General features: G+C 41.7%; 1 protein-coding gene across 1 annotated transcript in view; it reads right to left on the bottom strand.

Annotated features, from left to right (window-relative positions):
* The window catches only part of PPM1E (protein phosphatase, Mg2+/Mn2+ dependent 1E), a 212,028-nt gene extending 203,465 nt beyond the window's left edge, over window positions 1-8,563 (bottom strand). The window contains exon 1 of the mRNA XM_069078030.1: window positions 8,039-8,563. Within this exon, the coding sequence (XP_068934131.1) occupies window positions 8,039-8,523 (485 nt within the window). The 5' untranslated portion in view covers window positions 8,524-8,563. The remainder of the gene's footprint in view (window positions 1-8,038) is intronic.
* Between the last annotated feature and the right edge of the window lie 4,414 nt (window positions 8,564-12,977).

The following is a 12,977-nucleotide window of genomic DNA, read 5'->3' as shown; positions in this document are numbered from 1 at the left end:
TCTTTCCTCTTTAATCCACTGTCCACTCAAATGTTAAATTGATCCTACTAAAATACAGTGCCCCCACCTGAAAAATTGTCAATGGCTTCCTATTGCTTCTAGATACAATACAAAAACCTCAAGCTCATAGAGTAGAGGAGTTGGTGGTGGTTCCCATACCACCCCCACCTCAGTTGATATAATCATAGAAAGTGGTAGATAACAATGGTAATGAAATATTAATATGCTAAAATGTTCAAAAATATTCCTTTATAAAATGTGGAAAGGTTTTCAGATTGAATTAAAGGGTAAACGGCATTTAGCTGGCTAAATATTGGCCATACCTTTGGACTCCTTTTAAAAGCTAAGCCTGGCATGGCTAGATGGAGCAGTGAATAGAGCACTGGCCCTGGAGTCAGGAAGACTCGAGTTCAAATTCGGCCTCAGACACTTAATACAAAAACTAGCCGTGTGACCTTGGGTAAGTCACTTAACCCCAATTGCTATTCAAAAAGCAAAAAAAAAAAAAAAAGCTAAGCCTGCTGAACCTTAGAGATTATTAAACACTTGAGGTGCAGTTAAGGACGAAAAGCAATTTTGTGGAGGGTGGTCCTACTATATGATATTGGCAAGGGGGAAGAAGATTCTCCCTTTTCCTCACTTTTCTTCCTTGGTCATGGCATCTTGCAGGAGCTACTTGACCAATAGGGGACACCACATCCAGGAGAAAGCAAAGAGACAGACAGACATAAAGGGTCAGAGGCAAGAAGCAGCTTCAAGGATTGTGACCTGTGGTGGTACAGAAAAAAAAGCCAACTATGGATTCAAAATAAAACTAATTCTGAAGTCAGGAGTTAAATCATAAAGAAAAATAGGTCCAAACAACTCAATGGAGATTCCACACTCAGAGGGGAAAAGTATGAAGAAATCATAAGAGGAGAAATGATATCCTGGTCATGGAATACAAAAAGCATGAGTTACAATGACCAAATGTATTCCTTGTATGTGTACCTCAATACCATATATACATACTTACTCTAAGTTTGTGGTCACTCTTCCCAGAGACACTGAGTGTTTATAAGAGAGTTCACTCCTGTTTTAGGTAGGGGAGAATGTTTTGTAGATGAAGCTCTTACTATGCCATTTAAGTAAATGAATTTGCTTTGAACTAATTGTATCTACTTAGATTAAAGGTAAATTCATTAGTGGAGGCTTGTGGACTAGTTTTAGGCATGTAGCCCCACAGGGTGCTCTAGATTGACAATATTCATCCCCCTTGAGATGTAAACCTATAAACCTGTGAATACTGAGGTGAGGAAGTATCCCTTTAACTAGATACTGTATCAGCATTTAAACACCTCTACAATCTGACTCTAATTTGTTTCTTTTCCATTCTTGTTTCACATTACTCTCCACACACTCTCTAATCCAGTCAAATTGGACTAATAGGTATTCCTCATATATAACATTCCAGCTCTCACCTCTCTGCCTCATGGAATCCCTAGTTTTCTTTGAAGCACAGTTCAGGTGCTGCCTCCTTCATGAAACCTTTCCTGCCCCCCCCCCCCTTCCTCCTCCCAGTTATTAGCACTCTCTCTATCTTGAAATTATTTTACAATACTTTAAATTACATTATTTTACATTATTTTGTAATTAATTATTTGTGTACATGTTGTAGAACTCTCCTTCCTTCCCCCAAATGAAATGTAAAACCCTTGGAGGACAAATCTCTTTTTTTGTCTTTGAATCTTCACCACTAGCATAGAGTCTTGTATACAGGAGGCATTTAATTTTTTTTTGACTTTAATTGAAATATTTTGCCCTCTCTAAGTCTCAGCTTCATCATCTATAAAATATGAGACTTAGGCTGCATAATCTCTAAGTTTCTGTGGAGCTCTGAAGTTTTATGAGTTTGTGAATGCTTTTCTTCCTTTTTTTTTTTTTTTTTTGTTTTTTTTTGTTTTGTTTTTTTTTTGGAAGGCAATTGGCGTTAAGTAACTTGCCCAAGGTTACATGGCTAGCTTTTGTTTGTTTGTTTTTGTTTTTTGTGGGTGTTAAGTGTCTGAGGTCAGAATCAAACTCGGGTCCTCCTGACTCCAGGGCTGGCGCTTTACTCACTGCGCCACCTAGCTGCCCTCTTCCTTACTTCTTCCCATCCCAAGTTCTAGCAGGGAGAAGAACACATATTGAGTGATCTTAGTTCCAGTCTGGAAAATCAGACTATTTTTTGCAGCAGAGATAAAAATCCAAACAATATTACTTCCATTTGTTATTATTCTGAAAGATAAAATAAACATCATGCAACTCGACTGCAGTGCCAGCTCTTCTGAATAGGATTTTAAAATGAAGTTCTGTGTAAGAAATTAAAAGTCTTTTTCTAAGCATGGAATTTTAGATTAATGTGCAGGATCAAAATGCCCTCATTCTAAGTTTCCATTCAACAGTGGATTACACACACACACACACACACAATATACATAGATATATACACATATATAGTGTGTATATATACACATGTATGCATGGTATATATGTGATTGTGTACATATGTATATATATATACACATGTATGTAAATATACACAGCATGTGTGTATATAGATATATAATCTCCATTTCTGAGGCACTAATGGCATATTTAGATGCAGCATGGAATATGACTTGGGTAGAAGAGTAAATAAAAGTCAGGCTTAGAGTGAGGAGATCTATGTTCAAAGTCTTGCCTTTGACAAAGACTGGACAAGGCAGTTGACCTCACAATACCCTAAAAAAAAAAAGTCTTTAAGATTCTAAGGTTCATACAGTAGCAGAACCGAACTTGTGGAGGAATTCCTCACACTGGAGAAATCACAAGTTTGGAGATATGTTGGAAAAATAGAAACATTGAGAAAATAGAAGGAAAGATCTATGTAAAATGGAGATGTAATATAGTAACTTTTCAACTCTTATTGAGTCATTAATTAAGTCATGCCTTAAACCTAGTTTCTCTCAAAATATAATTCAAGATACCTTGCATATTCATTTCAATAGGCAATAATTAATAGTTTCATGCCATTTTTGTGTCCACCTCCTCCCTGAAGCAGACCATCTGGAATTGCTTAAGGCTGCCAACCTGCTGGGATTTCTCTGTCTCCCTCTTGGGAAGTCCAACCCAAACTAAATGAATAACTGTTTGAAGAGCAACCTGTGTGAAAATGTGACACGTAGTACTAAAAAAGATTTGAGAACATTGATTTTTCTAGGTTATAACTGAGTGAAATAGCTCCCCAGCATAGTAAAAGAAAATCAGGTGCACAGTACTGAACAATGTAACCTATAAATGTGTAACCTCATATTCACATCTACTATAGTATAATATCACTAGTTAAAAACCCCTTTTCTCAAATCATTGTAAATTTAGGCACATACCACTTCCACTTTTCAAAAGGGAGAATTTGTTTTTACTAACTTCAGGAATGGGAATCATATGAGCTATGTAAGGTATAGGAGAAGGAAATGACAACTACTTCAGCATGTTCACCAAGAAAACCCCATGTACATCCACAGGGTCCCAAAGAGTGGGATGCAACTGAATAATTGAACAAGAAGAAAATATAGGAAAGGTAGCAGGAGGGGCGGCTAGGTGGCGCAGTGAGTAAAGAGCCGGGCAGGAGTCAGGAGGACCCGAGTTCAGTTCCCGGCCTCAGACACTTAACACCCACACACACAAAAACTAGCCGTGTAACCTTGGGCAAGTTATGTAACCCCAATTGCCCTCCAAAGAGGCAAAAAAAAAAAAAAAAAGGAAAGGTAGTATGGTATAGTGGACAGAGAACAAAAACGTACTGGGCTCAAGTTCCTCCTCTGATTCATACTGGCTATGTGACACTGGAAAAATCACTTACCCTTTTAATGCTCTATAGTCTACCCTCTAAGACCAAAAGTTGCAGAAAAGGTACTAGCCTGAATTGACAGAGGGAGTATTCACATCTGGGAGTTTTCTATACCAATAAAATCACAGGTGCAATCCCTATCTCCTAATATAGACTATGTTCTTAAAATATTTAATTGAATCTTTAGGTGATGTTCAATTACAGAGAGAAATATATACAATATATTTCAGTATGGGCATGTAGAACTTTCAAATCACTGTAATAGTTCATGCTATGGAGGATAAGAGTCTAATAACTATGTTTTTAGCAAAATACTTAAGGGTAGATGATACTTCAGAATATGTATTTCACTAAGCTTACCATGGCTCTTGAAATGATTTGAGTTGAACATGTCACAGATTAAATAAGCAAAAAAAGTCTTATCAAATAAAAAAACAATTTAAATAGTCTAAAATCAAGGTCCTATTCTACTCTTCAAGGAATTTTGCCCAGGAAATTGATTTTTCTTTCAAAATGTTTTCTTCTCATTCAGTTTTAAGGAATCTCTAGGTGATATATCTGTTTCTAATTTTGAACCCTGAGGCTAATCTCCAAAAGTTATTCCTAGATACAAACCTTGAGCTTTTTTCTTTTTTTTTTTTTAAGTTGTTAATTATGACTCAGTGGAATTTAATTTTGTCCAGTAGAACACTGATTTTCATCTTAATAGCTGACTATGTAACTGCTTATCTCAAGTTGGGCAGGGGACCTAAGCTTAAAAGCTAGCAAGATAAAGACTTTATATGTAATATTTACTTTTCCTTTCCCAAAATTATCTTGGACAAATCAGTGAAATGGGGGGGGGGGGAGGTTGGGTAGTGATGGGGGGAGATATACAATAAGTTTTTATGATTTCTTTTAAAAATTGAATTCCAACAAATGTGCACATAAAACATTGCAGAAAGGAGGTAAGATTTGTTGCTGTTGCTTCTTGCAAGGAGTTTCTGGCCTATTTATAAAGCATACATTAAATATTTTGAAAATGTTAATATATCAAATGAGTGAAACAATCGATTTATATTGTAGCTGTTCTGTTAGAATTAACAACCTTCACCCTTCTTACAATGGGTGGAAAATATTAACACACATTTAACTTCATATAAATATTTTAATATTGACAAGTATCTTTAATCTATTTTTAAGATGTGTTCGATATTTACAAAAGCAACAGATTTTTGAGAATATTCTGAATGTTATTTATCATAAGTGATTCCCTACCTATTTCTAGCACCTCATATTATTTCCCCAGCTTTATTTCAAAGTCTTTTTTATGGCATTTAGGAAACCAATATTTCCAAATTTTTCAACAAGAAAATTGAAATAGGAATATTAGCTACAGTCTCAAGAAACAAATATTAGGGCCATTTGTATATCATTTCCTTTGTCATTAAGGAATCTGGATATATTGATTCTCATTTATGGGTCTTTATTTTCATCTGCAACTACCAAAATAAAACATCTAAAATGTGTAAAGTATAAGAAAAATAGCTATCAATTTTTATGTCATGAATTTTATACATAGACACCTTTTACCAATCAAATCAGCCATTTTGCCGTACTGCCAAATAAAAACAGAACATTACTAGAAAAATAGCATGACAATATGAAGCCCTCTTCTAAAGTAAAATTATGTTGGTCAAAATTAATTTTCATGCTAGCTTTTTCTTCAAACTAAAATTTCATTACCAGATAAGGGATCAATCTGTTGTTTGAATGGCTTTTCTAGTTGAAATGCTTAATGTATTTTGACTCAAAACATTAAAATTACCTCTCTCTTTTCCATTTGAAAAATATGCATTCACTTATTATCTACTTTTTCTTAAGAAGAAATAATTCATGGAATGACAATATTCTGTGGCAATAAAATTAGCATGGAATAATGGCATTTTTTTTTTTTTACTTTCTCTAGTATTTTGAAAGAGTCTCTTTCTTTAATGTGTCAGCAAGTGCACCTGCAAGAACAACTATTAACTGTCAGGACTGGACTCAGAGAATACCCTAAGGTGGAATGCATTCCTTTGATTCTCTCAGTTTAGTAGACATTCCCATTTTAAAAATAAGTCTTCAGTACCTTTGCAAAAAGTCAATGAAGCCTGAAAAAGGTGAAATATTAACAGTAACCCATCCCTACCTGTTTTCCAACTTAATTTTTCCCCTTAAGAATTCTTTATTTTGACACTAAGGATGACTCTAAGCAATTGTGTGTGTATGTAAAAAGAGTTAAATTTCCTGACCCTTCCTATTTCACCCTTCAGGAAATCCCAGAGACAATGCTTAATTTAATTACAGTAAGTTTTGTGGTAGTATACTTTTTGGGAACCAGAGTAACACCTTGCATTATAATTATCGACTAAATAGCAAAAGCTCCCAGGTTTACAAATGTTTTCACAAGTTCATTTGTCTCTTCCTGTGGCATCAATTAAAAACACTCATTTTAAAATAAATTCCTTTGTAACACATTTCCATATGAAGCCCATAAAAAGTGAACTCAGAAGTGGAATGTCAGACAAAGTCTTGGTAACTGACCTTTAGATTTCTGAATTTTAGTGCAGAGTCCTAAAACCTAGCACTTTCTCCACTCCTCATGCTCTAATTCCAATGAAAAGCACTTGAATGTGCCAGGATGCCTTCAATTTGACAAATCAATCTTAATTTTCTGTTTTACTCAGTTACAGGACTATTCCCCACTACCCCCCCCCCCAAACATTCTCTAACCTTGTCTTTCAGTTTGGAATTGACTTCCTTTTCTTCCTTCCTTCCTTTCTTTTTTTTTTAAATTTCCCTCCCATCACATTTTAAATTAAATTATTAGTAACTCTGAAGTTAGAGGGGCAGCTTGGAGTAGAGGCTGGAATATGGCTATGGTGTAGGGAAAACCTGGGTTCCAGTTTGTCTTTGACACATATTGGTTGTGTGACCTGGGCTATGGTATCTTAGTACTCTAGGTAATTCTAATGGCAAAGCAATCCCTGATCTGTATCGATGAGGAGGATTTCCTCACCTGGGATACTGAAATCATCAAGCCTGACCAAAATAAAAAGCTGTGAAGTTGCCCCCTTTGGTTGAGATTCCCCCACTGCATGAAGTCTTTTAAAAGGCTTTCTCATTTTTTGCACACTAACCAGCACCACCTCGAGAGGAAATCCAGTCTCCGGGCATTCCTGCGCTCTTTAGAAGCCATTCTCATCTTTGTTAACCGTTGCCATTACACAGGAGGCATCTCCCAGCCCCTCAAAGAAGAGACAGTCACCACTCTCCCATGGCTGTATAGCTAGGGGTGGGATGAGAAGGAAACACAGAGAGGGCCAGGAAGGAGGGAGAAATTCGGCTTGCAAGGGCAAGCATAGGATGGAGACAGGGAAAGTGGGCTATGAGGGAAGGAGAAACGGGGAGCAAGGGAGGAAATACGTGGTGGGGGGCGCAAGGATAGGATGGAGATTTAGCAGGCCAGGAAGGAAATAGGTACCCAGGAACAGGGGCATGAATAGGATGGAGATGAGAACAGCTGGCCAGGGAGGAAAGAGATACCTTGGTGCTGAGAGTATAGGATGGAGACTTAGAGAGCAGGCTAAAGAGTTAGGAGATACCCAGGAATGGGGGGTGAGCAAAGAATGGAGATGGGGACAGCCAACAAGGGAGGAAGGAGGTACCCAGAAGCAGGAGGAAAGCATAGCATAGAGCTGGCCAAGGAGGAAGGAACTATCTTAGAGCTGAGAGCAATAGGATGGAGACTTGGAGATTGGGCTAGTAGGAAGGAGATAGCCTAGAGCAAGGGGCATGGGGTGAAGACTTGGAGAGCTGGTTGAGAAGGAAGAAGAGAGCCTGGAGTAGGGGGCGAGAGTGGGATGGAGCGTTGGAGAGCCTGGAAAGAAAGGAGGAACGAGGGAGCAGAGAGAAAGCAAAAGAAGGGCTGCGAAATGGACCATGCAAGAAGGGGCAGCTGAGGTCACGAGAATGGGTCGGGGAGGAAGGGATGGGGAAGCTGGGTCGGAGCTGAGGGCGCGGGGGCTGCGGCGGGGTGGGCGGGTACGGGTGAGGGACTTAGCTGCCGGGGCGGGGGCCGGGGGCAGTGCTCCTCTCCCCCTCTTTCTCTTCTTCCTCCCCCTCCCTCCCCCACCTCCAGCCCAGAGGCCGTCCTGGCCACTTAACTATTTGTAGAGCTGCTGCAGGCACAGGTCCAGGCTCTCGCCCTCCACCTCCTCCGGGGTGATGCGCTCCGAGAGCGGCCGTGGCAGCGGGGGCAGGGGAGGTGGTGGCTGCTGCTGCTGCGGCGGGGGCGGGGGCCCGGACTGCTGCCCCGGGCCCACCTCGTCGGCCACCCCCTCCTCCGTGCCCTCCCCGTCCCTGTCCTCGTCCTCGTCCTCGGCGGCCACTGCCTCCTCCTCCTCTTCTTCCCCGGGCTCTGGCACCCGCACCGCAGCCCCTGCCACCGCCTCGTCCTCCACCTCCTCCGGAGTCCCCTCGGCCGCCGCCGCCGCCGCCGCCGACTCAGGCTCGGGCTCGGGCTCGGGCTCGGACTCTGGCTCGGGCTCGGGTTCGGGCTCGCCGCCGCCGCACGGTCCGCGGAACTCGCCCAGGAAGAGCTCGAGGAAGCGCCGGTAAGTTTTCTCCTCGGGGCTGCAGCCGGCCATCATCGCTGCTCATGCCCCGGCGCGCGGCGGGCGGGAGGGGGGAGGGCGGCAGAGCCCGGGGAGGGGCGGGGAGGGGGGCTGCCCTCGAGCCTCTTCTCGGTTCCCCCAAGGGCGGTGAACGACCGCACCGGCACGAGCGATCAGCACTAGGGTTGCCTGGAGAGGGCTCCCGCAGGCGTGCGCGCCGCCGAGTACGGACGTGCGCGACCCGGGGGCGGGGGCAGAGGCAGAGCGAGTCCTCCCTCCCCTCTCTCTCTCTTCCCTCCCCTCCTCTCCTCCTCCCTCCCTTTCCTCCGCTCCCGGGAGAGAAAGTTGGTTCAGAACGCGCGCCCCCGGCTACGACCGAGACCATCCCCATCGAGCAGCGGCCCTCCCTCCAGCCCCCGGGAGAACTGGGCCCACGCCGCCTTGGAGACCGTCACCATGGCAACCTGCTTTAATTAAGAATCCCCGGGTCCCTCCCGCCGGGTCCGCAGAGTCGTCAGGACCCAGCACGCTCCGGTCCCTCCCAGCCCCCCCTCCCCCGAGGATTCCCAGAGGACGGCAGCATCCTCCCCACCCTTCTTGACTGAGCGGATGCGGGTGGGCGCCGGCGACCCAGATCCAGCTCTTAGCCACCATGGACGCCGAGCTGGGAAGCTCCCTTCCATACCTCAGTTTCCTCGTCTGTAGAATGAAGTTAAATCGAGACAAGTCTTCCACCCGCTTGTCATTTTATAACGGGAAAGAAGCTGCTCCTCTTAAGAAAATTGTTAGAGGCTGGTTGAACATCCATTAAAGGTGTTGATTCAGAGCATATGCATGTTATAGATTATTCAACAATTGCTCTTTCCCCACCCTCATACCCCCCTTAGACTGGAATTCAGAAAAGCTTTTCTACCCAAACTACACACAAACCATTGGTATGCTATAGGTCAAACCTTGTCAGGGAAAGAAGAAAAATGAAACCCCAAAATCTGCACTGTTCTACGTGTGAATGGGGATTGAGCATGCAAAATACAATGCCTTCCTGCTTCCAGCTGACCCTATGTAGTAGCTCTAAACCTGGGCCCTTGGGGATTATCAGAATCCCTGGCTGATTCTAGCTGGCCTTGTGTGCCAAATTCACGACTGAAAGATTCTTCTGCTTTGAGATGAAAAAGAAATCCCCTCATTGGCTACTGATCAGGAAAAACCATGACTCAGTGGACCTTCAGAAAGGGAATGACTATTCTTGTCTCTCCTCTCTTCTCGTGTAGCAGATTGTGTCAGTACTGTTACCCGAGGCTTCCCCTGAGGCTTAGGGGGAAAAGCAGTTTATCCATCCCCATCCTGGTTGCCTTTTGGCTGTGAGCACATGGCAGCTAAAACCTATGTTCTACCTATATTTCTGATCCTGGACTTGGGGCTGCCTTCTGTATTTGTTCTTTCCTACTCTTGGGTGAAAGAATAATTGATCCTAAGGTGGATGTGTCCAGGCTTAGAGATCACCCTGTGAGACTGAGGGGTTTATCAGTCATACTTTGTTCAGAACTGACTCGTGGCAGGGGCAGGAGTCTTGGGCAACTACTCCAGAACTCTGTAAGTAGATGAGCACCAAGATAGCCTAAGCCCTAACCTAGTTTGCCAGAAGACTTTTGCCAGGAGAGGGGAGTGGGGAGAGAGAGTGAAGACTGAAGGTGAAATGTAAAATGTCTACTCAGGTGTCCCACAAAATGACTTGGGTTTAGATGAGGTTCAACTATCAGCAACAGGAGTGAGAATGCCAGAAGTTCTAACTGCCACTCTTTTAAGTTTGTTACTGTCCAATGTGCATTTGTGAATGTTCTGCCTTTAGAATTACTTTTGTGTATAAGAAATATATTCCTGTTCCATATTTGATTCCTATTGTACAGAGTTCCTTTATACTTACCACTACCCCCTTTCTGTCAAGACAGAGTCATGTCAAAAGTTAAATTTTAAATAAATCATCTGGATGATACTAAGGTGAAGGTATGGAAAGCTGGAGAGCGTGAGAAAATGTATCCTCTCTCAGTAGAGGTCAATAATCCCCTCACAGTACTGAACCCCTTTTAGCTGTGTGTGGGAGGGGAATTCATTGATAAGGACCTCTTAGTGGAGAAGGAGTAGACTGCTTCAGCCTCTCTGGACCATCATGGCTTCTTATTGTTAGATGTGTGACAGACACATAATCTGTGGCATTATGATGCTTTGCTTTCCTTCTGGTTTCTAAATATGTGAAAACACAATCACTAAGCTATAAATCCACTGCAACATATTGTTGAACAATGAGGCAACATCTTATTCAACCTCTACCCTGAGAGACACATCCTCAAAAACTACCCATAAGGCCAATTCCATTGGTTACTGCCTGGCCTTAGGTCTGTTAATTAATTGGATTTGAAGTCTGAGGTAACTTTTCCAGTCAGTGGCAAGAGAGATACTCCTCCTGCCAGCTGTTGTCATATAATATTCTAAATCCCTGCCCTGATACTATTATTTTCAGATCAAGTGGTTTTGGCCCTAATGTACAATATTATGGCATCATGTAAAATAAAGATTTCCATTCATAGTCCTAGCCTAAGGAGATTAAATAATACCTGACAGGGAATGTTGAGTACTGTACATGAATCCCTCACATTTATTTTGGTCTCAAAGGTAAAACCCAATAAATAAGACGGCTGCCAGACAGCCTAAATGTATTTATATATGTTTTCTATAAAACACCAACAGTGTAGAACAACTTCACTGTTTGATGCCAAGAAAGTCTTTAAACTCCTCAGCTCTCTCTTTGTTATTCAACCCACCTGTTCGTTTCTGTTTCAGAATACCTTCTGTAAAGATTAAAGAAAGTTTTTGCTGAAAGCATAAATGACCACAATATTTAGCTCCTTGTGACTGGTTAATGTCTCTCAGGTTTTCTTTCACACTTTGACATTTAAAAATTCAAGATTGCACAGCTGTCAAATGTAACAATATCAAGCTACCACTCCCTGCTTCTCAATTGAGTTACTCTTGTCTAGATCACATTTATTTGTGACATTAATTTATGACTCAACTAGCATATCAAAGAGAAGTGATATATGTTGGGAAAACATTATTACTAACAGTGATAGAAAGTGAAAGAAAAAGCTCACACCTACATGTTACAATGTTAATGGTACCATAAATGAGAACAGTGCTTGCTTTTATCTGAGGGAGATATACAGTGCTCTTAAATAGTAATCCCTTCAGGGAGGATCAATAAGGATTCCACGGAGTCCACTTAAAATAGAGCAGCTTTGCCATTATTGGCTGTTAATAGTAGTGTTGGGATCATGGAGTCCCCTGTGCAGAAAACTTCACTACTATAAGAAAACGTCTCACCCCTTTTATATTGTGTTGCCTCATGTTCCAAGATACTTTATCTTTTTTTAACCCTTTAAGCTTTCATGTTTCCCTCATCTTTTTTTTTTTAATTATTATAACATTTCCAGGATCTCTAATTTCATCGGTGTGAATACTCCCTCCACCATTGCAAATCTCAACACCCTGTGAGACTTAGCTGTTGACCTTGAAAAGTCGCTGTGGCCAAAAATTAATCACCCTGTGGCAAACCTGTGATGGACTTCTCTAAATTTTAGCAGTGGTTTCTGACATTTGAGAGGCAAAGAATAGTAGGAACCAAAATTAGAGAAATATAATTACAAGGTGTTTTTCCCCCCACTAATATCCAATGCCTCATTGTATCATGAAGGTGATCCTGGATTTTTGTAAACACCTCAAACTCAATATATCCAAAACAGTATTATTTTTCTCCCCTTCCCCTTTCCCCTCCCCTCCTCAACCCATCCCTACTGATCTTTCTAACTTTCCTATTTCTATTGAGGGCAACACATTCCTTCCAAACACTCCATTTTTTAACCTAGCTACCATCCTTGACACCATTGTCTCTTACTCCCTCCCACCCCATATCAAATTAATTATCAATTCTATCTCCACAACATCTCTTGCATCTATTCCTTTGTCTCCACTCACACAGATGCCATCCTAGTTCAGGCCTTCATCACCTCTTACCTAGACTCCTACAGCATCCTCCTTTTTGGTCTTCCTGACTCTAGCCTCTTTCCAATTTGTTCTCTACACAGCTGCCAAAGTGATATGCTTAAAGCACAGACCTGACCGTGTCACTTCACATTTCAACAAGTTTCACTTGTTCCCTATTGACTCTGAAATAAAATGCAAACTCCTATATCTGATGTTTAAAGTCTATCATAATTTAGCTCCAACCAATCTTTCCAAATTGATTTTGTATTACTTCCCCTCATTCACTTTGTATTCCATCCAGACAGGCCTATCTGCTGTTCCCCATGCATGATGTTCCATCTCCCAGATTCATGCATGGAATACATTCTCTCTTCAACTCCACCTGTTAAAATCTAGCTAATTTCAAGACTCAACTGAAGTGCCATATCAGGCTTTTCCTGATCCCTCTGGTT

This window comes from Petaurus breviceps, unplaced genomic scaffold, assembly GCF_028583685.1.
Source record: "Petaurus breviceps papuanus isolate PSGF00001 unplaced genomic scaffold, PetGlider_PUasm1.0 91023, whole genome shotgun sequence".
Taxonomy (NCBI): Eukaryota; Metazoa; Chordata; class Mammalia; order Diprotodontia; family Petauridae; genus Petaurus; species Petaurus breviceps.
This window is presented reverse-complemented; position numbering and strand designations above follow the sequence as displayed.